This window comes from Puma concolor, chromosome B2, assembly GCF_028749965.1.
Source record: "Puma concolor isolate L17-30 chromosome B2, mPumCon1.1.hap2, whole genome shotgun sequence".
In the NCBI taxonomy this organism is placed as follows: domain Eukaryota; kingdom Metazoa; phylum Chordata; class Mammalia; order Carnivora; family Felidae; genus Puma; species Puma concolor.
The window spans coordinates 38,368,082-38,394,082 of NC_141671.1; the positions used below are offsets into that span (position 1 = coordinate 38,368,082).

At 53.1% G+C, this 26,001-nt stretch overlaps 1 protein-coding gene across 1 annotated transcript in view; it reads left to right on the forward strand.

The window, feature by feature from the left end:
- The first annotated feature begins 959 nt into the window (after window positions 1-959).
- Window positions 960-26,001, forward strand: part of GLP1R (glucagon like peptide 1 receptor) — a 33,752-nt gene continuing 8,710 nt past the window's right edge. Inside the window, exons 1-7 of the mRNA XM_086706758.1 lie at window positions 960-1,150; window positions 9,223-9,319; window positions 10,249-10,356; window positions 18,049-18,167; window positions 18,527-18,633; window positions 22,305-22,458; window positions 22,976-23,135. Of these exons, the coding sequence (XP_086562884.1) occupies window positions 1,073-1,150; window positions 9,223-9,319; window positions 10,249-10,356; window positions 18,049-18,167; window positions 18,527-18,633; window positions 22,305-22,458; window positions 22,976-23,135 (823 nt within the window). The 5' untranslated portion in view covers window positions 960-1,072. The remainder of the gene's footprint in view (window positions 1,151-9,222; window positions 9,320-10,248; window positions 10,357-18,048; window positions 18,168-18,526; window positions 18,634-22,304; window positions 22,459-22,975; window positions 23,136-26,001) is intronic.

Genomic DNA, 26,001 nt, shown 5'->3' on the forward strand with positions numbered 1-26,001 from the left:
TCTGTTTCCCTTTGGAGTGATCCAGACATGCCCTATGGCGGCTCCAGGACTGCGTGCTGCAGCCACCCGCCCCCTCCCCCCTTCCCAACAGTGACGTCAAAGTTGTTTTAGAGCTGGAGTAATCCCTTCTTCCCACTCCCACTGTTTATTAGGGAAGTAAAGTCAGTGCATTTTAGCACCCCCTCCCACAGCCTGGCCGTTAGAAGGGAATCTGAGGGTGGCCTGTGCACCACCGCCCCCACCCCCTGCCCGCACTGTGTTTGGGGGGTCGAGGCGGGGAGCGGTGGACACGAAGGCAGGTAAAATAGAGTCCCTACAAAGCCGAAGACAAAGATCCAGGAGACGCAGGAAATAGCGACGGGCCCACGTTGGCATACGGACACACGGTTCTAAGGGCCTAGTGACTCAGAGCAAGGACTGTGGAGGCTGCAGGAGTGGGGAAAATCTCTAGACCCTCTGCCTCGAGGCTCCACTGATCTATTTGTCTTCCCCTCCCCGCTCCTCACTCAACCTCAGTTCTCCCGGGGCGATCTTCCGGACTGAACTTGGAAATGAGGAGAGGACCTGGGGAGGGGGTAACCCCGCCGGGTGGCTGTATCTTATACTAGTCACTCACAGCTCTTGGGGTTACACTTTACGGGAGGGGTCCGACGGGTCGGGTGACCTTGGACAAGTCCTACGTGCCCCTCCGGCCTCAGTTTCCTCTGGGGTATCCTGAATAGGTGGGGGGTGGCCTGGCTTTCCACAGCCCGGGGAATCCGGGGCGCGGGGGTGGGGGGCGGGCTGGTGGCCGGCTCCCGCGCTAACCTCTGCCCGAGCGGCGCTCGCCAGGAGCGCAGCGCCCGGTGCCCCCGGCCCGGGACGGACTGGCGCACGCGGCGGGGCCGGGCCGGGGAGGGGGCCGGGGCGGCCGGGGCGGAAGACGCGGGACCCCGTCGGCCCCTCCCGCGGGCGGGGCGGCCCCGCGCCGGCTCCTCCCCCGGCGCCGCGGGCCGCCCGGGATCAGTCGCCGCGCGCGGTTCCGCAGGTGGCAGCGATGGCCCGGTCCTGAGCGCCCCCCCCCCCCCCCGCCATGGCCGGCGCCCCCAGCCCGCTCTGCCTGGCCCTGCTGCTGCTCGGGGCGGTGGGCAGGGCCGGCCCCCGCCCCCAGGTGAGACCCGCGTTCCCCGGGGGAAGGCGGGGAGGCAGGGGGCCCTGCGCGCTGCGGGAGCCGGTCCGGGCAGGAGCAGCCGGGACTTGAGCGAAACTCCGCGACCGCAGGCGGTGGGAACCGAAGCCCCGGGGGTGGAGCAGGGACTGGAGATTTGGGCGCCCCGGGGGCTGGAAGGGGGCTCGGACGGCGGCCCGAGGTGGGGGCTTGGACGGCGGCTGACGGTACCAACCCCGCGGATCTCGCTTCCTCGCCGCCCCCGCCCTCCACCAGGCCCCCAGCTGCCCCGCGGCCGCCCTGCGCTGACTTCTGCGCCGCATCTCCCCAGACCACTTTCCCAACTCCTTCTCCTCGGAGACCCTTGCCCGCCTCCGGGTTACGCCCCGACTCGTCCCCTCCCCTGACCTCACCTCTCCCACCACGCCTCTGACCCCTCCCCGCGGTGCCTGCCCCCAGCCCACCCTGCTCGCTCCTCACACACCCTGCGAGAAGGCTAGGGGAAGACGGAGAGGGTCAGGGTGTGGACACCCAGTTCCATCACCCCCTCAGCAGCACCCCCGGCACAGCTTTTGACTCATAGCCCCAGGGGCCCTGCGGAGGCAGCTAGTTGTCCTTCTTCCTGACCTCCCAGGTGGAACTTGAGTGCCCTCCTCCCACCCCAGGCCCTGCGGCAAACACATAGGAGGCTCCCTGCTCCTGTGGACGCGGCCGTGTCCCCCTCACACACTTGTCTGACCCCCCATTCTGACTTCTCTGGGTGACAACATATACCGGGATGTGCACTGGGACACACAGAGACACCTTGGCCCCCTGGATGCTACTGGCGAGCAGACCACAGATGGACCTCCACAGTCCTTCTCTGCAGCCCTCACTGTCCTTCTTGCCTTTCCTGCCTCTGGGCTCCTGGGCTGGGGGGTGTCGTCGGCCTGTTTGTGGAGTGGGGAGATGTCCAAAGGTGCTGTGAGGTTGCTAGAGCAGAGAGGAGGTGCAGGCTTGGGTGGCCTGACTGGTGTCAAGGGAGCCACCTCTTGTTCCTACCCCCAGACCTAAAGAACTGAGAGCTTTGGGGAGTGGACCTGTACAGGCCTTGGAATTTGTCCCAGCACAGGAGGGGGCAGGATGAGGGGGCATGGCCTTGGTGAAGGCTGACTCCACCCTGGCTGAGAATCCAGATATGGACAGATTGCCCCCTAGCTAAGTGCCAGCCCATTTTTCAGCACCCCCCTTCCAATTCCTTTCTGGACTCATTCCCTTCCTTTCCCTGTCCTCCAGCCCAGCTACTGACCCTAGCCACAGGAGACACCCCTGTCTGCCCCCTACTGCCCCAGAACCTTCCCCAAAGTCCCTCAGCCAGGTCTTGACTTCTCTGGTGTACTTGGGATCTTTCAGGAGCCAAGACTGCAGACGCATTAGCATTACTGCCTGGCTCTCACCTTTACCGCCTTGGGGCTGCGCTGGGTGGAGGTGGAAGGCCCTGCTGTCTGCCTCTGTCCTGTTCCAGGCCGAGTTTGCAGACCTGGTTTGGATTCAGGGAGATGGAGAGGTTTTGGAGGCTGCCTGGCTTCTCCCCAAAGTTCTTTTTCCCAGAAGAATTGGGCTCCTTGGACTTGCTCTGATCCCCTGACTCCTCAGCCCTGGGCTTGGAAGGGCAGAAACGGGCAGGATGAGCCAGGCTCTGAACAGAGAGGGTGGAGCTTTCTGGGGATTCTGTTATTGGGGGGCACTGAGCATCTCTGGCCACCACAGAGAGCTGAGCAAAAGGGCTTTGACGTTAGTCTGCAGTCATTGTGGTACAACCCCATGCCCATGTAGATGACTCTAAAAATGAGTGAATTTTGCATTCTATTTTCTGTTCATGAGGTCGGCAATGCCAGAGTTACTCCCTCTATGTCACTGATGGGGGAAAAAGCTCAGAAAAGGGAAGTTCCTGTGTAAGATGACCCAGTCATTCAGGAAGGGGTCATTCAGAGAGGAGAAAGGGGTGTGGGGCTGGGCTGGTACCTAATACCTGCCTTCCCAGGTGGGGCTGAAGGAAGAATACAGAGTGAGCTGTCCACTCTCTGGTCTGGCCAGCAGCCGGGGTCGGGAGGGGGGCAGGTGGTAGTGGCCAAATCGACCTCTAAAGAAAGGGACCCAGGCCACTGCTTCATTGTTCCTGGAAAGGACCAGACCCCTTTCCCCTATTCCTTACCTCCCCACCATCCCTGTGAGGAACCTGGTCTATGAGGAGACAGGCAAGACTTGGACACCCAAAATTAGAACCAGAGAAAACTAGGTTCAAATATCAGGTCTGCTATTAGCTGGTGATCTTGGGTAGCACCCTTCACCATCCCAAACCTCAGTTTCTTCACCTGTAAACGGGGATCACAAGCTCTACCACATAAAGTCATGGAGAGGATTGAGACCCCGGAACCCTGAAATGGCAACTTGAGGCACATGGGGGAACTGACCCCTTTGTCCTCCAGAATCTGGAAGCCTTCTTCAGGGCAGAACAGGGCTTGGAGAGGGGCTGTTGGAGGCCTGCGCCTCTGTACTCTAGTGAAGGGCGGAGGGAGTCCAGGGTGCACAGCGGTCAGCGTGGACTTTGTTCTGAGCTGGGCTCCCTCCCAGACCCGGATCCCGGGTGGGGGCCCCGGGACAGGAGCAACCAAGAAACCACATCCTGCCCTCCAGTCCCTTTCTCTGAGCAAAAACAGGCCCTTCCTTAGCTGCAGCCTGGCCCTAGGCAGATTCCTCTGCGTGTGTGTGTGTGTGTGTGTGTGTGTGTGTGTGTGTGATAGAGAGACACAGAGATACAGAGGTAGAGATAGAGGAACACAGAGAGAGTCCAGGAGGAGAAGGGTGTGGGTTGTATGAACCCCTGTTTCTCTGTGTATTTGTGCGTGATCCTGCGTGTGGCAGTCTGCTGGTGTGGGAGCCACTGGTGTGTGAAACGTCTCAGCATGTAATTGTGTGTCTGGCAGCGTATATGTGTTTGCAAACCCATGTATGATACTGTGTCTATGGGGAGGTTTGTGTGTGTGTGAGAGAGAGAGACATTTTTGTGTGTGAATGGGTTCTGCCAGTCTGTGCCAGCGTGTGGGTGAGAGATAGCATGCTTGTGACAGAATGTGTGGCTGTTTCCCTGTATGCATGTATGTGACAGTGTGAATTGAGCATATGTCAGTCGAGGAGTGTGTGTGTGTGTGTGTGTGTGTGTGTGTGTGTGTGTGCGCGCACACGGTGGTGGGGGTGATGTCTCAGCATGTGAGTGTGTACCTGACTGTGTGTGTGTGTGTGTGTGTGTGTGTGTGTGAGAGAGAGAGAGAGAGAGAGAGAGAGAGAGTGAGACTGTCATGTCTTGGTATGTAAGCATGTGCTCGACGATGAGTTTGATAATGTGGATGACAGGACACCCATGTGAAGGTTCCTGTGCATATGACAACGTGTGTCAGTTTTCTTTGCCTTGCCCTTCTGCTCACATGTCTGGAGCCCTTAAGAAAAAACTAATGGGGGGTCAAAGAGCCAGGGGTCTGGCAGCCCCACCCTTCCAGGGCACTGGGGCCAGGGTGATGTTGTGGGCTCTGGGAGGAGGGCAGAGAGGGAGGGGTCTGGGGGTCTGGGGAGGAGCTGCTGGGGAAGATAAGGGCTGCGTCAGCTAGGAGGCCCCAGAGTTCGTCTTTGGAGTTCTCTTTCTCCTTTGGAATCCTCTCCCATTTTTCCCACCTCGGTGGCCCAGGGAGGCCAAGGTCTCTTTCCCCCTTCCTTCAATCAAAAGGGCTTCCAGAAAAGGAAGAGATGTATTCACACTAAGAAAAGTGTAGGAGGAATTTTTCAGTTAGGAGCTAGTCTTTGGAGAGGGAGTACCTTCCCAGGGTGTTGGAAAGCCTGTCACCTTGGGAGCATCCATGCCAAATATGTCCTTTCCTGTCTCCTCTTCCTTCTAAGACTGCCCATTTGTACAGGGCTTGATGATTCATAAAGGTGTTCATCTACTTTATGTTGCTGGATCTGTACAGTAACTCTTTTTTTCTAAGTTTATTTATTTTGAGAGAGAGAGAGAGAGTGTGTGTGTGAGTGGGAGAGAGGGGCAGATGGGGAGAGAGAGAATCCCAAGCAGGCTCCATGCTCAGCGCAGACCCCAACATGGGGCTTGATCTCAGGAACCATGAGATCAGGACCTGAGCTGAAATCAAGAGTCAGATGCTTAACCGACTGAGCCACTCAGGCGCCCCAGTACAGTAACTATTTGAGAAGAATAATATGCCTGTTGTACAGATGAGGAAACTGAGGCCCCAAAGGATTAAAGTGCATCTTATCAATCCCACATTAACAGATTGAACTGGGATTTGAACCCAGGACTTGCACTTTCCTGCACACCACTCCCTCTTGGCGTCCTCTTTCTCACCTCCTGCTTCCTCCCCAAACTCCTGCATCTGAGAGATGCCCCTCCTTATTATAATTCCCACCTGCGCATTGTCTCCGTTTTATCTCTCCATCCCCTTCAGAGAGATCTCATAAAACCTGGTAAGTCCTGATTCTAAAACTTCCATCCTGCCCTCACTCTGGCACCTTAGCCCACCACTGCTGCCCTCTTGTGGGCCTGGTCTGCTGCCCTGTGAGGCAGGAGCATCTACAACTGGGTCCTTCCCAGTACCCAGCACCCACAGCCCCACCTCATCAGGCTTGGAGCAGGGACTCGTGCCAGGGGAGGATGAACCGGGGCTAGGGGCTGGTGGACAGGGCCTGCCCCTCCTCACAGTTCCCTGCCCAGGGGCATGGAATCCCGAGCATCCCCACTTGGGTTTGCCACTGGACGATGCAGAATGATGGGGCCTTGGCATGAAAATATGTCCGTTTCCTCCTGGGACTTTGTTGATCCTGGAAGTGAGGGAGAGGTAGCGCCCAGACTCCCCAGGAAGCCACGCTGCCCCATCCACTCTGCCCTCCCCCTTCTCCTGTAAACAGCAGAAATCGTGAGAAGGACTGCATGGACTCCCCATTTTCCATGTGCCAGGGGCCATTCTAAGCATAAACTCACTTAATCCCCACAACAATCCTGGGCAGGGGGTAGGTAGGGACTATTATTATTCCCATTTTGCACATGTACGGGCTGAGGCTAGAAGTTAAGATTCTTGGGCAAGGTAACAAACTTAATTTATGGGGGAGCCAGGGTCAGGCCTGGATCTAAGCCCAAAGCCAGGGTTATTCACCCTCCACTGTGTTACTGTGTTCACCGGAGCACCTGGGCCCTGCTTACTGGACGTCATCAGCCTTGTCCCAGACCAGAGCCTCATGTCTGTCCGAGTCCTGGCCACTGCTCTCTCCCTCGCCCAGAAATTCCTTTCTCTGCTGGCAGGAGCATCAACATCCCCACCTCTGCATCTTTGTACCTGCTGGGCCCTCCTGCTGAAACGCCCACCCTCCACCCTTGCTAGCCCAGCCTGTCCCCCAAAGCTGAGTCTACACTGAGCCTGGGCCAAACCACCCTCTGAACACTCTCACCCCTGCCTTCTCTGTTCTGTGCTGCCCAGCCCTTGACACCACCCCCCAAATAGCATGGGAACTCTCTCAGGTCAGGGCCCTGTCTTTCCTCTTTGTGTTTCCCACGTTTCTCATCCCCACCACCTCCCAGAGTCTGGCACAATATGGCTTCCATAAACACTTGGTCGGGGAGAGACCAGAGGTCCCAGTAGTTCATGCTGTTTATGTAGGAGGTTGGAGGGCAGGGCTGTACAGTAAGCAGTATGTTGGAGACCCTGAGCTGGTTCAGGAAGAAGTCAGGAAGCTCTCTATCTTAGGGGAGACACAGCACTGTCCTCAGGGAGCCCCAGTGTGAGGGGGCAGACAGCCCTGCCTCAGGGAGCAACAGTCTGAGGGGAGACATAGCCCTGCCCTCAGGGAGCCCCAGTCTAAGGGAGGAGACACAGCCTTGCCTCAGGGAGCCCCAGTCTGAGGGGGCAGACAATCCTGCCCCAGGGAGTCCTTGTCTAAGATAGTTTTATATCTGAAGCTCTCCTCAGAGCAGGTGACAGGGCTGCTTCTGTTTTGAACCTCCCTGGAGTGTTGGTGGCCAAGCTGGCCTTCATGGTGCTGTCCTTAGCCTTTAACCCCACTCCAATCCCCACTCCAAGACTTTTAGTTTCCATGGGCTTCCCTGTTCTCCCTCCCTGCCCCAGACACACCTTCTGCCCTAGTTCCCAGCTGTGACCTTGCTTTCTGCCTGCTTTCCTTCTAGAAAGAGTGATCAAGGAGAATTTCTCCCCAGCCTCTCTGCCCTTTTACCGCCAGCTGCTGCATTAGGGGGTGGGGGTGGGGGGTAGAAGGAAAAGGGGTGGGCTGGGGATTGGGGTTGATCCACCAGGACTGGCTCTAGTGAAAAATTCTGCTGACCTGTCTTTTGTAGCCAAAATCAAGACCCTGCCTTAACTGCTGTTGTGTTTTATTCCTTGTTCTTTTATTTGTTTTTCAAACAAATATACTTGACCTTTGCCCTCAGAAGAACTCCTTCAGGTGGTGCCACCTGTGGCCTGGGCACACTTACTTGGAGAATGTGCTGGGGCTCAAGCAAGCTTGGGCCCCTTCCTGGCGCTTCCCTTGTGGGCAGGGATGAGCACAGGACAACCTGTGTCTTTGTGGGAGGTGTCCTATAAACCAGGACTCAGCTTAAACCAGGGCAGGATTACCCAAAACCACATCCAGCATGTGCTTAGGGCAGCACCAAGTCCAGGGTGCAAACTGCCCAAAAGAAGCTATTTTATTTTTATTTATTATTATTATTTTTTTAACCTTTATTTATTTTTGAGACAGAGAGACAGAGCATGAACGGGGGAGGGTCAGAGAGAGGGAAACACAGAACCTGAAACAGGCTCCAGGCTCTGAGCTGTCAGCACAGAGCCCGACGCGGGGCTCAAACTCACGGACCGTGAGATCATGACCTGAGCCGAAGTTGGACGCTTAACCGACTGAGCCACCCAGGCGCCCCAAAAGAAGCTATTTTAATTTTAGCACCCGAGTGTATTTTTGTGATTTCAAAAAAGTGAACTTTTGTTTTAAATTATGTATAGGCTCTACATTTTATGCAAGGGGCTCCCTGGTCATCTTGGCCTCTGCAGACTCTAAATGAGGAGTATTTGTCATTTGGAGCCTGTTGAGGAAAAAATACAAATAAAAAAGAATCACAATCCCAAGATATATCTACAGGAAGTGCACGAAAATGTTCAGAAGGGACATTTCTCACATGGGTGGGTCCGTTTGGGTCTCTGTGCTAAAAAATCTGTTTGGTTACCTTATCTAAAAATGGAGGTTCATATCCCCTTACTCACAGATAGGGGGACCTCTCCCATTGTAAGCCAAATCTCCCTGTTCTGGAACTTTTCTGATCCCATGTCCTCAGGACTGCTTCAGGTGATAGAAGCTGGGCTGCATATTTTATCTCTAACATTATGCTAGAAAAAGGGACAGTGGGTGGTGTGTCAGCCCCCCCGGATGACATGATGGCCTATTTCAATGATCTGTAGTATTGAATCCCACCACACCACATGCCTCCCAATACACCATCACAGTCACTGATCTGGGGGAGCCAGAGTCCTAGCCTTAGCTCTGCTCCTTGGGGTGCTGTGTGACTTCGACTGAGTCTCTCTCCCACTCTGGGCTGGCATGGCCCTTCTAGAATGGTTGAAAGTGCAAGAACCTTGCAGGCAGGCTGACTGGGCACTGGGAAAGGAGTCCATGGCAGTCACAAAGCCGTGGTCCCTCAGGAACTCTGCCTCTTAGGTGAGGTCAGAATGCGGCACACTCCCCCTTCACCCACTCAGCCCCCCAAATCATCATTTCAGTAGACATGTGCTGGCCACTTAATACACATCAAGCTACACATCTGTCTACTTGGGGATAAAAATGTGAAAAGATCCACCAGAGTGCCTCTGTGGTAGTGACTTTCTCCCCCTTTCGGAGATAGCCAATGCCTGGTGGAGTTTCAGGCTCTACAGTTCTCTGGAGATGAAAAAAAAAAAGGGGGGGTGTGGGGGCAGGGGGAAAAACAGAGGTTGGCTGGACCCAAGGGGCCTCCATTTCTCCCCTCCCCCCCACAGGGTGCCACTGTGTCCCTCTCAGAGACAGTGCAGAAATGGCGAGAATACCGACACCAGTGCCAACGCTTCCTGACTGAGGCTCCACCCCCAGCCACAGGTGAGTCCAGGTGGGACCCTCACCCAACCAATCCCCTGGAGACTTTGAAGGCGCTCCCCACCCCCAAGCTATGGTTGGGCATCATCTGCCTCTCTAGGATGCCACACCTGCCCGATACCTGGGGGTGCCACCTTATTCCCCTTTTCTCCAGCTCGAGCCTCTTGGGAGCAGGGACCTGGCCTTTCCATTCTGTGTCCTCCTTAGCACTTCTGGCCTGTGCTGGGGCTGGAGGTCCAACCAACATATTTGTAGGAATAAATGTTTCAGAGGAGTTTATGGGGTGGTCTAAAGAGCAGAAGATTGGAGCTGGCTGGACCCTGCAATCACAGCACAGCGGCCGTAGAGGGTTATTCGAGCCTCATGAGCTACCGTTCCCCCCTCATCTATGATGTATACTTTAAGAATAGGCCTATAGGCACTCTTCTTAGATGTTTGCGTTGCAATTTATTTTCACACTGAGGTGGTCTTCCATTTTGATCTCAGCAAGTGTATAATCACAGTCTTTCCCTTGTTTGAATACTGCCTCCATAGGGAGTCTGAATAAATCATGGGTCCACTGAAAATTCCAAAAAAAAAAAAAAAAAAAAGAATGGCCCATAGGGATTTATTGAGCACTTAACTACCATGCTCAAGTATCTATATAACACAGTATTTGTCTCCAAAAGGCCCTGTGGGCTCAGGATTAGTCCCATTTTACAGGTGAGAAAATAGACATTAAGTAACTTGCTCAAAGTTCCACTGCTGACAAGTGGCTGAGTCCCCTGGCCTGGTACCTGCTGGGTGGGGACAGTGCTTGGCATACAGCGAGTGCTCAGCAGAGGTTAGCCGAGTGCAGGGATTCTGCCCTGCCAGCCTCCACGGTGGCAGTGGAGGGGATGTGCCACTGGCAGGCCAGGTGGGGACTCAGAGACTGTTCCTCTTGCACCCAGGCCTGTTTTGCAATCGGACCTTCGATGAGTATGCCTGCTGGCCAGACGGGCTGCCGGGCTCCTTCGTGAATGTCAGCTGCCCCTGGTACCTGCCCTGGGCCAGCAGTGGTAAGTCCTCTCTCCTTTTCCCTGTGTCCAGGAGGCTGGGGGGCAGGGGGGTGGAGTTGGAGCAGGGTGCACACTGCTGCCTTTCTGCCGAGGCACAGCCGTCCCCACCCCAGAAGATCTTTAGGCCTCCTAATGGGTGGGTTCCCTGTCTTTCCTCTGGGGGGTACAGTAGGGGGTGTCAGGTGTAACCTAGGCTAGGGCCTATGCTGGCATGTGACAGGGGGAGGGTAGAGTGTGGGGTTTCAGCCCCTGACTTAAGAGAGAAATGTAAGCCCCCTCCATCCAGTAGTCAGGAAAGGAGCTGGGTAGGAACAGACTTAGGGTTGGGGGTTACCCAGAGGCATCACTACTCTGGGTATGTGTATGTGTGTATGTATGTACGTATGATGTGTGTTTGTAGGTGCCCCATACCTGGTAGTGGTACCTGGCTACCTCCTGACTCTTCAGAGGCTCACTGGTCACATGAACACAGATGGGATTAGTCATCAGGGTGCTGCTGGGGTTGTCCCTCCCCAGTGGGCTTCCCTCCCTAGATCACTCTTGCCTGCAGCGGACCCTGCACCAGGAAAGGTGTGTCTGGGTGGGTGCGAGAGTCATTGGAGTGCAGGGACCTACAGAGCCTGCAGGGGGCACTCTGCTCGGAGGGCTACCTAATGCGCCCCCATCACTACCTGTCTATCCCAAGCACCAGGGAGGCTAACAGGAGACTAGCACCCTGGCCTCAAGGAGCTCATAGTCTCAGTAAGGGGAGAAAAGACTCTCATAATAATGATAGCTAATATGTACTGGCGACCTACATGCCAAGTCTTGCCTTAATAGCAGAGTATTCATTTACTCTTTACAATTACCCTGTGGTTATGCTTGTTGTACAGCTGAGGAAACTGAGGCCCCAGAAAGTTTCAGCCACTTGCTCCAGATGATGTGGTAAATGGTAGAGCCAGGATTTGAAGCCAGCCTTGTGCTCTTAACCACTGTGCCTTGAAGAGGCCTTCAAGCAGAAACCAACCCAAAAGCAAATGTCCTCATACTATGGGAAGCCAGCAGTCTTCCTGGAGGGGGCAGCCCCTTACTGGAACATTAGGGCACCTGGGAAGGCCTGGCGTGGATATCACCTCAGAACAAAGGACTGAGGTCAGATGAAGCCCAAGCAGGAGTGCTAGGAGGCTGTTTCCTTCTCTGCTCTCTCAGGACCCCCACCTCACCCTGAGGTGTGCAGGGAGAACGTGCACCTGGTAAGATGCAGGGTGGATCTGTGCCCCCCTCCCCCGCGCCCGCAGCACTTCTGTGGCCTGTTGTAAGCACTTTACATACCTACACTCATTTCATCCTCACAGCGTTACCCCATGAGCAAGTACTCTGATTATGCTCTCATTTTATAGAGGAGGAACCTGAGGCACAGAGATGCTACATGCCTTTTCCAAGCCCACAAGCTAGTGGGTAGCAGACCCAGGAATCAGGTCTGGAGTCTGGCTGAGAGTGCGTTTCACTGCTGCACCAGGCTGAGTGAGCCTACATGCACGTGTGTGCGCATGTGTGCGTGTCGCTGTGGCTCTGGGCATGACGACAGGTGGGTGGCCTTGGGCCTCTGCTGGCTGGGCACACTCCATCCAAGAGAGGGCGGTGAGCGGCCTGGCCTCTCCCTACAAATGAAAAAGTCGAGTCCTACAATCTAATGGTTCTGTTTGCCGATGTTGTGAGTGGCTGTGTGAGCTTCGGCAGATTCCCAGACCGCTTTGTGCCTCAGCTCACTCGCCCATCTGGGAGATGGGATAAATCCGGTGATAAGGGTCGCTGGGAGGATTGCAGGTTCTTGAAGAATGGTTGCTGTTAATTTTCTCCACCCACCCTACTTACCTCCCCCACCTCCCCCAATACACAGACTTTCCCTGCCTCCGAGAGGTTTGGGACTGGCTGCTTGGCCAGCCTGGGCTGGGCCTCTAGACCCCAGGGAGCCGGGCCCAGGACAGGGTCCATCACTCAACACTAAGCTGCCCCCAGCTCTGCCTGCCACTCGCAGCTCCATCCATCACCTTTAATTTTATTTGAGCAGGAAATAGGTCCTGGTGGTGCCCGTTTATGAGCGAACACAGTTTTATTGCTTTCTCCACGAAGATATTGGCCACTGCATAGGCCCCCTGCCAGTCTCCACCCCCTCCCTGACTCACCAGGCTAATTCACTCCCTTTTCTGACACTCAGGATCACTGACTCTCCCCTCCCTGAGTTAGGGACCTGTAGGGAGACCCACCGTGGGCTCCCACAGCATAATTGCGGTCTCTGGCTTGTCCTGGTGGTCCCCTTGGCAGAGGCTGGCACCAGGGACTTCCCTAACACTCACCCAGGGATTGTGAAAGCAGAAGGGGGCAGTACTGGAGCATTCTTGGGCTGATCAAGGGGAACAGCCTGTGGAGAAACTTCACAGTGTGAGTTAGTGGGGCGGTGGGCAGCAAGAAGGACAGGGGTGTCGCAGGCAGGGTCCTGGAGGAAAACACACTCAGCTGGGGATTTGAGAAGAATTTAACGGAGGGGTCACTTACAGGGGGCGGGGCAGGGTTAAGGGGCCAGTAAGGTGTATAAAGCACCAAGGACTTTTAAGAGGCAGAAGCTTTAGCATTCCTAGATCTGAGTGGAGGGGGAATGGGGAGGCCACCCAGCAGGGCTGTGGCCACACGGGGCCCTCCTACCTTTTACTTGTGCCTCCCATTGGCCAGACTCATAGAGGGCAGGGAGCCCAAGTGATGCTGTCCCCGGGGGGTGCAGAGCAGGGCAAAGGAATGTGCGACTAGAGAAAGGATTAAAACAATTACCAGACACTCAGGTCAGGCCTATGTCAGGAGATAGGGGTACTAATGAGACCTCAGGAGTGTGTGTGGGTGTGCTGCGGAGAAGAGGTGATGCCTCTCCATGGGGCTGAAGAGGTCAGCTCTGGGGAGGAGGGCTGACTCCTCACCACGGGGCTGAAGAGGTCAGCTCATTGGCTCAGGAAGTGGTGCTGAGGGAGGTCAGAGCCACCTCTTTTGCCTGGGGTGTGGCATCAGGAAGGCTTCCAGAGAGAGGTGACATCAGAGCCAGGCCTGAAACAAAAGGGAGTTGGAGAAGGGGGGAGAAGGGGAGAGGGGGACCCTCCAGGAAGGGAGGACATCCAGGCATCACCTTGTAGATGGGGCCAGGCCTCAGGCCTCAGAACCACACGATGTCCTAGGGACCGGATGCCCTCAGACATCCTCGAATTCTGAGCCCTCTAATTCAGAATTTGGGACTCCAGAGGGCAGAAGCAGATGAGGCAAGGAAGGAACATGTTCGAACGAGATGCCTGGTGTCAGTAAGACTTTGTAAACCAGAAGGCTTGAGTGGCTTCTGAGAGCCTGTTGCCGCCTGAGGGCCATCCAGCAGCCTCATTTACCCACAAACAGCTGATCTGCTTGTTGCAAATCATTCTGGTCTCATTAGCTGCACCCCCTCCTGATCTGTACCTGTTTGTTAGTTTAGTTCTCATTACATGAGAGTCATAAAATGCTTTTAAAATGGCCTATAACTCACAATTCTCGGAAACTCTGACAGGTGCCTCCCTCGAGTAATGTGGAGCCCAGGAGCTTTCATGGCAGGCCAGCGTTGCCACAGAGAGACCGAGGCCAGAGCTTGGCCCTGGAGTTGTGGCCGAGGTGGTGTCCTGAGTTCCAGCCCCATCCTCAGTGGGGGAGTGCCTTTTTTGAGAAATTGGGGTGAAGGCATCAGCAGGGCTTTCAATGTGACCATGTCATGAAGGCCTACTATGCACCAGGCACTTCTCGTGCTTTATCTCCTAATCCTCACACCACAGACCTGAGAAGCCATTATGGTTCCCATTTCACAGATGAGAAAACTGAGACCTGGGGAGGTGTGCCCCAGGCTGCATAGCTGGTTGAGAGCAGAACCAGGATTTGATCTTGGGTCTGTGTAGTTCTCCTGGGTCATGATTGCTGCACTACCCCTGCTGTCTCCCACCCCAAGCTGATGCCTTCAGTTCTAGCCTTGCCTTTGACCCTCACTCCACCACGATGGGATGGGACTGTGACTACCGTCTCTGAATCGTAGCTTCCCCGTCTGTCAGATGGGGCCCAGTAGTCCTTGCTGGCCGCTGTTGTTGCTAAGGGTGCAAGAACTAATGGATTCATGAGCAGCTCTCCACAGCCCTGAGAGCCTGCATCCACGTGGAAGGGCGGCTGTTAGCTTGATTATAGACGCCGCTGCAGTTTCCGGGAGGGGAAGTGTTTAATTGGGGGTTTTATTTCCAGCACCAGGGTCTGACTTAATGAAATATCCTTGGGCCTCCTGGCATGTGGCCGACTGCCTCCTGGTGTTGACAAGACCAGAGCCAATCCCCTGGCTGTGATTTACCAGCAGTTCCTGGGCCAGATAAAGCTAGGCTGATAAGCAGGGCTGTGCCTGGACCCTCCCTACCTCCAGCCAAGATGGGCATCTGGGGACCATAGGCCTGGCCAAGAATGAGCCTGGCTTTTAATACTGGCTGCTAATGAGGGATAATTGACAGACACACTCTCATAGGTTCCCCGAGCTTCTCGGGGACGCAGTGATCTCTTGATACTGTGCCAGTGACACATCTGTGCATTTACCACTTCCCCATCTTCCCTGTTGGCCCTCAACAGAAGGCCCAGGAATAGTGCAGGCTGCTGGGGATCCACACTGGTAAGAGGATCTACTGGGAGGATGCTGAATGTTAGCAAACCCAAGCCCTAAAGGGCAGAAGAGAAATGGCACATGGCCATTGTTGACTGTTAGCAGTGAATTTGGCTGCTAACTTTTGACCTCTGAAGGCAAAGAGCTAGGTGTTTGAATCCTGCCTCTGCTACTTCCTGGCTGGGTGAGCTTAGGCAAGTCACTTGGACACTAAGAGGCTCAGTTTCTTCATCCATAAAATGGGATTAACATGCCTACCTTGTAACTTGGTCGTGATGTTCAAGGGTGTCAAGCGTACAGCAGGTGTTTGAAAACCAATACTGTGTGTAGCTTGTAGAGAGGTTGTATAAGGTGCATGTAGGGAGGGAACCAGCAATTGTGGGTGCATCTAGCTGTGGTATTATTGGGGTATTATTGGGGTCACACTGCTGTGGGCTAAGTCCTGGGTAAATGGGCAGTTCGGTGGTTTGTGCCCCATTACCATGTCCTCTCCCTTCCCTTGGTCCCTCTGCCTTCTCTTCCTCCTTCCTTGCTGTCATCAAAATGGGCTGCCAGTGAAGGCCCTGACATCAGTCTCACTCCCTCTGGGGTCAGCCCAGATCCCCATCAGTGCTCTGAAGACTGGTTTGGCCTTCTATCAGAAGACTCGACCCCTGGTGAAGAATTCCAGGCATCCGTGCAGCAGATAAGAGGGGCACTCGGGGCTCGAGAAGAGCTAAAATCTGCTAAAATCAGACCACATGCCTCCCCTCCTCTGCCTTTGCCTTTGCCTGATTTTGTTCATAAATGCATTTGAGGGGTATTGGGACTCAGGCTCTTTTCGCTGCCGGAAGTCCTGTCACTAGATTTTTAGGTTTTTGTTTCTCTTCCAGGTAAAGTCTCTTAAAATGTTCTTCTAGAAGCATTGATACTGCGAGGTGATTTACTCTACTGTATCACAAGATGTTTCGGTCTCCTGAAGAGGGCCTTGGTTCAGGTTTTATGAAAGAGGGGGAGAAAGGAGAGGAGTGAACAGGGACGCTGCACTGGGTGACTGGGGGTTGGGGGTCTGGAAGGAAAAGGGTCTGAGCGATAGGCCCTGCAGGTACCTGATACATAACAACAGTGGGTAGACTGACAGTTTGTGAAAGGTAAAACAGATCCCTGGCCTAGATGGCTGCGTCCCTGCTGGGCCCTTTCAGGGCAGGCCCTGGGGTTTGCCTCACTCCCATCATGCACACATTTGTTTTTGTTTTTGTTTTAATTAATTTGTTTATTTAAATTTGAGTTAGTTAACATGCAGTATAGTCTTGGTTTCAGGAGTAGAACCCAGTGATTCATCATTTACATACATCGCCCAGTGCTCCTCCCAACAAGTACCCTCCTTAATGCCCATCACCCATTTAGCCCAACCCCCCCCCCACCTCCCCTCCAGCAACCCTCAGTTTGTTCTCTTTGTTTAAGAGTCTCTTAAGGTTTGCCTCCCTCTGCTTTTACCCTCATGTACACATGTTAATGAGCCTCTTCCCACACACAGTTCTTACTGCTACTCCTCCACCTGGAAACTTGTGACCAGGGCCTCCAGTGCTTCCCATCCTTCCTCCCTCCCTCCCTCCCACTGCACCTTCATCCCATGACTGGTCTTTAAAATCTTTTAGTCCTTTAGAATTTTTAAATCTTTTACATTTTGTCCTGGCTCCAGTTTCCCTCCTTCATCTTCCTGTGCTAACCCTAACCTCGTTTTTGTCCCCGGGTTCCTGGCTCTGGGGTCAGACTTACATTCTCCTCCGGGAAGGCAATGAGGCATTTCCTCCCAGGCACAAGTAAACCCCTTATTCCCTTTCATGACCTCACAGGGAACCAGGGACCACAAGCCACCCACCTCCCTGGGTAGGGGGCCAGCAGGGCAGGTCAGACTTGATGTGTGTGAATGAGCACAGACAGCATCCCACCCCAGCTCTGTTGGGCCTGTGTTTGGTCTCTCTTGGTTTGCATTTATGTTATTACTTTCTGAGGACTGTTTTTTCCTGTGAGAGTCTTGATTCCCTGGAGCCAGGAACTGTGCTTCCTCCTTCAGAATGAAAGCTCTCTGAGGACAGGGGCTGGATCTCTCCCTCCTCTCAGACTGGGGGGTCTCCGAGGGCAGTCTCTGTCCCCAGCATCTCACTAGGGGCTACTCGAAGGGAGGAGCTGGGTTTTCCGTCTTTGAATGGAGAGTCTCCAAGGGCTGTGCCTGTACCATTGACATTGGATTTCTTTTAGATCAGGCTGTCTTTGAGCATAAGACTCTGTCATTTCCATCAGATTAGGACTTCCTAAAGGCATGACTGTGTCTCCCCTCAGATTTGGGCTCCGTGAGGCAGGGCTATGTCTCCCTCACTCAGATTGGGGCTCCCTGAGGGCAGGGCTGTGTCTCCCCTGTCAGAATGGGGCTCCCCGAGGGCAGGGCTGTGTTTCCCCCACTCAGACTGGAGCTCCCTAGGGTAGGACTGTGTCTCCCCCTCAGACAGGCTCCCGGAGGCAGTGCTGTGCCTCTTTCTTCCTCTCAGGAGCTCTGAGCCCATCTGTTCCCAGGATCTGCTCTGTCTATGAAGTGTTGGAGGGAGGCAGGGGCTAGTCCTGAAAATTCGAAGTCACAGTGGGTGGCTATGGAGCTGTTGAAGGCCACTGGTGTTCAGCACCAGACCTTGTCAGCAGTGTGATTTGAGGCTGGAGGCAGGACATGGGAATGGGCTAGAGTTATCTCAAAAACATGGCTTCATCAAACTCTATCCCAGGGTGGCCAGGAGGAAAGGCTGAAGGTGGTGCTGGGTGGCCCTTAGCGACTGCCTTTCCTGTCCCTGGGCCAAATGGGCACATGGCAAGAGAGGAAGGCCTGAATGTGTGTGTGTGTGTGTGTGTGTGTGTGTGTGTGTGTGTGTCTCAGAGGTGTTGCCAACTCCAAGAGGTCAGTCCTGGGGGAGCAGGGGGGCCCTCAGGGCAGGGAGGAATGAGGGCTCTGTGGTGTTGGGCTCAGCTCCCACGTCTCTCTGCCCCAGTGCTGCAGGGCCACGTGTACCGGTTCTGCACAGCCGAGGGCCTGTGGCTGCGCCAGGACAACTCCAGCCTGCCCTGGAGGAACCTGTCTGAGTGCGAGGAGTCCAAGCGAGGGGAGAGAGTGAGTTGCAGATGGGGGCTCCGAGTCAGTGAGGGGTAACGGGGTCCCAGCCGCACCAGAGCAGGGCCCCTGGGCATCTGATGGGCTGGCCTGTGGCCATCTTGTCTATCCCCCTGCTTCTGGGGGCTTTGCACACCATGCTTGCTGGGCAGAGGCCATGTGTGTTCACCCCACTGGCCTTGGGACAAGGCCCTGGAAATCCAAGGACCATTGCCATAGGTTATTTTCTTTCTTAGTTCTGAAGTCCCTGGTGCAGCCTGACCCGGGGCCCCGCCTCTCCCTGTCCCATGGGAAAGACAGATGTGGGAGAGGAGGGCGTGGGCTGCCTCACGTGCACTGTATCCCTCGTGTGCACACAGAGCTCCCCAGAGGAGCAGCTCCTGTCCTTTTCCATCATCTACACGGTGGGCTACACACTCTCCTTCTCCGCTCTGGTCATCGCCTCGGCCATCCTCCTGAGCTTCAGGTAAGGGGCCTGGGGGCCCGGAGGGGCTGTTTCATTCCAGCTCCCCGCGCTGTCCCCAGTGGATGAGGAAGCACCAAACTAAAGTGACAGTGCTGCAGGTTCTTCTCTTAGGAGATCTCCGGAGAGCCTGTCCACTGAATACGAGGCTGAAAACACGGGATATGGCCCCGTTTGCCATATCTCTACTCTGTAAGAGCCTACATAGAATACTGCAAAAGAGAAAAAAACAAACAGCACACGAACACACAAAGCACATATCCCCAGACCTTCATAGTGGGTGGTAGGATTAGGGGACATCCCCTTCAGCTGAGCATGTGAAGCTTAAATCATCAGGAATTCAGTTTGATTTTAGGTAAGAGCTCAAGGGTTTAGAGATTCTGCCCTCTTTGGAGCTTATCGGCCCCCTGGAAAAGGTCTTCCTTAAGTCTAACCTCCATGAGCCATTCCTTCCAGAGGACCATGTTCTTCCCACTCCCTCTGCACTTGGTGGAGGATAAGCCAGGGGGGCTGGGTTCAAGGTCAGGAGCAATTCTGAGTGCAGGGACCTCAGGATACCAGCCCCACGGAAACAGGACAAACCTCATTCCTCCTGTCACCTCCATGGCACCTGGCACAGTCAGTCTGGGCACAGTCAGTGTTTGATAGATGCATTCACTCGGTGAATATTCTCCCCTTTTATTATGAAGTATTTCAGAGATATTAAAATACAGTGGCTGATACTGATCACTGGCACACCCAATGCCGAGCCCGAGAGCTAACACCTACCACACAGTCAACACAGGCATGCTGCCCTGGGTAGCCCACCCTGCCACTGCCCTCCACCTCCACAACCAGAGGAAAGCCCTGAAGGGGCTACTTATAATCCCCAGGCATCTCTATACTTTTTCCACATTTATAGTATCTGTACAAATAGATAGCTGTGGACTTTGCATATTTTAATGGTATGTTGTATATACTCTTGCAATGTTATTTTTGGCCTGCAATGTTTTTGTGAGATTCATTTATGTTAATGCAGGTAGTTCTGTTTTATATTAACCATCACTCCAGACTCTATTGTATAATATATTACAATTTATTTTTATCACTTTAATGGATATTTGAGGTGTTTCCTTTTTTTTTTTCTTCTCTGAATTACAAACCTTGCTACAAGGCAAATTCTTACTTATGACCCCTTGTGCATTTCTTCAGGGGCATGTACCTCTGAGTAGAATTGCCTGGTCTGAATGCCATGTGCTTTTGAAAATTTATTAGGGGTGTCTGGGTGGCTCAGTCGGTTAAGTGTCTGACTTCGGCTCAGGTCATGATCTCGTGGTTAGTGGGTTCAAGCCCTGCATTGGGCCCTGTGCTGACAGCTCAGAGCCTGGAGCCTGCTTTGGATTCTGTGTCTCCTTCTCTCTCTGCCCTTCTCCTGCTCATGCTCTGTCTGTCTGTCTCTCTCTCAAAAATAAATAAGTGTTTTTTAAAAATGTTACAAAAAAAAAAAAAAGGAAACTTATTAGGTGAAGTTACTCTCCAAAGTGGTCATACCAGTTTGCCCTCTTACCAGCAATAAATGGGAGTTCCCTTTACTTAACATCCTCACTAATATTTAGTATTTTCACCTGTTACTAATCTGAAGGGTATGAGATATCTCATGATTTTAATTTGCATATCCCTGATTCCTAGAGAGATCAAGCATTTTTGTGTTTCATTTTATGAATTGCTTATTCCTATCCTTTGCTTACTTTTTAATTGGCTTATTTGGCTTTTTCTTTTTTCTTTGGTCATTCATTATATATCCTGGATCCTAAGTTAGGATGTATCCTCTTTTAGTCTGTGGTTGATTTTTTCACTCACGTTATAGTGCCTTTTATGCATGGAAGTCCTTAATTTTAATGAAATGAAATATATCAGTGTATCCATTTTTATTAATAAAGTTTATCACTAAATGTTATCAATTGATAAAGATTAATTTTGCCAGTTGATAAAAAAAACTATCAATTTTTTTCCAAAGACCAAACTCCTTTATGATCTTGTTTAAGGAATCTTTTCTTGGTGCCTGGATAGCTCAATTGGTTTGACTCTTGATTTGGGCTCAGATCATGATCCCAGAGTCATGGGATCAAGCCCCATGTCAGGCTCTATTTATGATTTTCTCTCTCTCTCTTATGGTTCTTTAATCCACCTGTAATTAATTTTTGTCTATGGTGAAAATAAGAGATTTAATTTTATTTTTCATATATATATACATATATACACACACACACACACATATACACACACACACACACATATATATATATATATATATATATATATATATATATATATAATTGGTCCAGTACCATTTAGTAACAGCTCATCCTTTCCCCCTTGGGTTTGTAGGGCTTACTCTTCCATGCAGCAAGAGTTATCTTTGCCTGGGTTGTCAGCTCTGAGCTCTCAGCACAGAACCTGATGCGGGGCTTGAACCCACAAACTGTGAGATCATGACCTGAGCCAAAGTCGGATAATTAACTGACTGAGCCACCAGGTGCCCTGTCTACTTTGTGGGTCTTTAGGAGGGTCCAGACTATGCTTGACCCTTGGTTCTTTATACGTTTTGAGAGTTCCAGGAAAACAAAAAATCAACACTGTTGAAATTTTTATTATAGCTATTTTTTATTTATCAGTTAATGTGGAGAGAATTGACACCTTCAAAATAGTGAGTCTATCCATGAATGTGTAATTTTAAGTCTTGTCTAACTATTTTAAGCAAATGTTATTGTATCCTCTATAGAGATCTTGCCCATCTTCTGTTAGACTTATTTCTATGTAGCCAATTACAAAATTATATATGAATCTTTAAAGTTTACTTTTTATTTGTTTATTGCTGATATATATAAACACACATCAGCAGCCATGTTGAATGAAATCTATCAGTTCTAATAATTTGTGTGTAGGTTATCTCAGATTCTCTATGAAGATACTCTACTATCTATAAATAATGAAAATTTCGTTCCTTTATCTCCAATTCGTATGGATTATTCCCCCTTGCCTTCTTACAGTGGCCAGGATCTATATTGCAATGGTGAATAGATGTGATGATAGTTTTGTAAGGCTAGATAATCCTTATTTTCCTGATTTTGAAGGAAATGCTTATAAAATTTCTCAGTTAAGAATGATGTTTGTTCCGGGTTTGGGTAGATAGCCCTTATCAGGTTAAAAACGCCCTTGTATTTGCAGTTTGCTCTGTGTTTTTACATGAAAGGATATTGAAATTGTGTCTAATAGTGTTTGAATTCCTACTACGTGCTTAGCCCTAGTCTGCCCCTGAAGCATGTGAGATGTGGGTCCTGTCCTCAAGAAGCAAAGCAAAGTCTCCATTGGGGAAGGTGGTCTTCACACATAAATCACTTGGATTATACATGACTTTGTAGAGAAGAAGATGCTGTAGAGAGGAAGATAGTGTGGATGAGGGTGGGTGGTGGCAGTGACCACACACCTGAAGGCTCCATGGAGAGGCAGGACTTATATTGGACCCAAGAATTTTCAAGGATACGAAGCAGAGGGGCATTTTCAGAGGAAGAAAAGACAGAGGCTCAGTCCCAGATGCAGAAACATGCCTGCGGTGTATGTTAGCCTGAACTGGGGGGTTGTGGAGCAGAACTGCTAGCCACCTTGCTAGGAAAGAGCCCTGTTTTCTCCCACAGACACCTGCACTGCACCCGGAATTACATCCACCTGAACCTGTTTGCGTCCTTCATCCTCCGAGCGCTGTCCGTCTTCATCAGGGACGCGGTACTCAAGTGGATGTACAGCACAGCCCCCCAGCAGCACCAATGGGATGGGCTCCTCTCCTACCAGGTGTGTGATGTGTTCAGGAAGGGCCTGGGGAGGGATGGACAGTCAGTGAAGGCAAGCCTCCCCAACCCCACCCAGGCCTGGCACAAAGAAAGGCGAGAACTGCCACACCTGGTCTTTAGGGAGTCCCCAGTCGGATGGGAGAGGCAGTCCACCCTGGGGAGCCCCCAGTCTAAAGATGTAGACACCCTCCCTGCACTTAAGAAGTTCTGTCTGACACAGGAAATGGTCTTTGGAAACAGACCCAGGCTTGAATCCCAGCTCTGCTACTTACTAGCTGTATAAGTCTTTTAGCTTCTCTGAGCCTCAGTTTCCTCACCTCTATGAGGATAATATTAGCTTCTTCTACTCAGGGTAGTGATTCAGTGAGCTAAAGCAGGTCAACTTCTTGGCCTTGGCCCTGGCAAAACGGTGTTAGGGCTTCTCATCCGGTATTTGCATCTGGGGCAGGATGGGGAGGGGGATCAAGAGAGGCAGGAGGCAGAGCTATGTCCCCTGGGGACCCTTCCTCTGCCCCCAGGATTCTCTGGGCTGCCGCCTGGTGTTCCTGCTCATGCAGTACTGCGTGGCGGCCAATTACTACTGGCTCCTGGTGGAGGGCGTGTACCTGTACACGCTGCTGGCCTTCTCAGTCTTCTCCGAGCAGCGCATCTTCAGGCTCTATCTGAGCATAGGCTGGGGTAAGGTCGACTATCATTCATCTTACGTGTTCTTCCACCCCAATCCATGGCATGGGAGGCGGGGGACCCTGACCTCTCTTGGGACTACTGCCCTCAGGCTGCCCCCAGGAAGCCCTCTTGGTGCTCAGAACACACTGCTGGGCCAAGGGCAGGGCCCACTGGATAACTCTGTCCTGGGCACGGGACTCACTGCAGAGGGCTATGGTTACCCTCCCGTCTCTGCATCACCTGCCCCACCTAATGGAAACACAGGCCTCCCCCCTATCTGGCCAGATACACCACACACACACCATGGGCAGCCATGCACTGTCCTCAAATACCTCTACTGCTAAGACCCCTGGGGATGGAGTCCCATACCCAGTCCTTGGTACCCAGGCCCTGAGGGAAGTGGAGAGTCCTGGGCTTCAGGGTAAGGGGTCAGGAGGTGAGAGCTGAGGGGCTGTGGCTCTGTCAGCTGATGATGAAGAGGAGGGCTTAGAGGAGAGCCGGGCAGGGCAGGGCTGGCAGCCAGAAGCCAGCTGAGGAAAGGGTGGACCGCGGATGTGCCTGGAGCCCAGCTGGAAATGTTCTAGCCAAAAAAGTTTGCCGAGAACTATCGTGTCTTTTTTTTTGCTGGAACATTTCTGGTTGTGCTTCTGCCTCTCGCCGCGTGCGATTCTGATGAGAACAGGGGCTGAGAAGCCCACCAGCAGCTCCCCAACCCCCACCCCACTACAGGGAAAACACAGGCAACAGCGCTTACTCTGGAGAGGCCCGCGGGAGCCCCTCACCCCTGGATGGAGCCAGAGAATGGGCCTTGCCCTCTGGCCCTTCCTAATCTGCCAGTGTCCCTGCCCACGCCACAGGAGCCTGCCTTCCACCTCAAGCTTGCCGTTCATTCATTCACCACTGTCATTCCTTCCTTCGCCTGCCTCAGGTTACTTTGACCACTGGGGACCTCCCGCCTCAGTCACAGCCACGTGTGATGTCCCCCTCCCATACTGGCTCCTGCCTCTGAGCCTTTGCAAGGCTGTCCTCGGTCCAGCCCGCCTCCTCAGGAAGCCTCCACAGGTTGTCTGGCCCCCTGGCTGTGCGCTTTCTCTGGCCCTCTCAGCCTCCCTGCCCCTGTCCTCACCCTGAATTCCCTTTTACCGGTGTCCCTCCGCCACCTGGCTCTTTGTGGCCCTGTTGTAGAAGAGTACCTCTAAAGAGGGTGATCAGTGTCTTGAAGGCACCCAAGGCCCAGAGAGGGCAGGGCTTTGCAGGCAGAGCAAGCACTGGAACCAGGCCTCCTGACTCCCAGGCCCTGGGCTGCTGCCTGTCATGGAAAGTTCTCTGTCCTGCATTGCCTCTTTGGTCCCTTAATAGACAAGGTGAGCGAGCTCAGGCCTCTGGGCAGGTGGGTCTCTCCTCTGTGTACAACTCCCTGCTCCCACCCTTCCCCCACCTCCCCACGGGCCCATCCTTCCCTGCTCTTCCACCCCTCCGAGGGTAGGACAGTCACCCAGGCAGTGGGCAGCTGGAGAGCCCTGCAGCTAATGGAGGGTGGGGCGGTGTTAGGTCATTGAGGGGGCTCTGGGGAGGCTGTCCTTAAGGTGGGGGACTATGTCCATTCTGGGAAATAGCGTCAACACTGTTAGTGCCTGTCTCCATGGTGACCTGAGGGCAGGAACAATCAGAGGGGACCTTGTGCTGTGTGCAGAGGAGCGGGGGTGGTTGCTGGAGGGTTGGTGGGGACACATGGCATCCTGGAGGTTTCTGAGTGGGAAATGGAAGAGGGGGAAGGGGAGCTCATCCTTTCCCACCACCTCATGCTGCAGCTCAGGGCTCAGAGTCTGAGGGGCACCTGGGTAGGACCTGGGGGACCTTCCTTCCCAATGAGACCACCCTTATCTTGAGGAATTGGGATGGGGAGGTGCAGAGAGAGAGGGACAAAGACAGAGGACAGAGAGAAAGCTTTCCAAAGAGCTCTTCTGTGGGGCCAGGAGACCTAGCCCACTTTGGGATGCTTGGAAACAACTTTTAGCTTCACATGCAAGCAGAAGAATTAAAATTACAACTCTGACACAGCTGGGGAGTCCCAAAAGACGTCAGCTCCTGCTGCCATCCATGGGCAGCTGGTGCCCCATTACCCACCACAGGGAGGCTGCAAGGGAGGGAGGCAAGTGATGGACGAGGGAGTCATTGCTTCTCGGGGCCAGTTCTGTGTTTCTTAATGTGAAATTTTTCTCCAGCTTGTCTTGTTGATTTTCTAAATGGGAGAAAGATGCAGCCAGCAGGGAATGAGGGGGTGTGTAATGGTTGCATGTGGCAGAAAAGGCCTTGTTAAGGAGAGGCTGGTAAATGAGTGAAGTTCACCAGGTCTTGCTGACGCCATGAGTGAGCTCCCCAATTCTGAGTGGGATCTCAGAGAAAAAGGACAAGAGGTGGCTGGGAATGCCCAGGAAGGAGGTTTCCGCATGTGTGTGTGGCTCAGGGAATTGGCATGTTCTTGCCAGGAGAGTTTCCCTTCCCAGTGGATCCACCCATCATTCCTTCCTTCCATGCTGTCTGAGCATCTTCATTGTGGCAGGCTCCGTGCTATATTCTGAGGCCTTTGGAAGCCACCCATCCCTTGTCCAGTCTCATGAAGGCCTGTTACTAAAGCATCGTGGATGCTCAGAGGTCTGGTTTGTGTAAAAACAAATGGCCAAGGAGGAAGGTACCTGATGAAGAATGCTGACCAGCTGTGAGTTTCTTGGCTTCCTCCCTGTCTTCACTGTCATGCACAGTAGCTCCTGGCAGATGAACTGCTTGGGAATGGCTATTGAGGACATGGATCGTGATGACAGGAAGGACTGTCAATGGGGCTCTGCCCTGGCAGTGTGTTCTGGGGAGAGACCCCCTA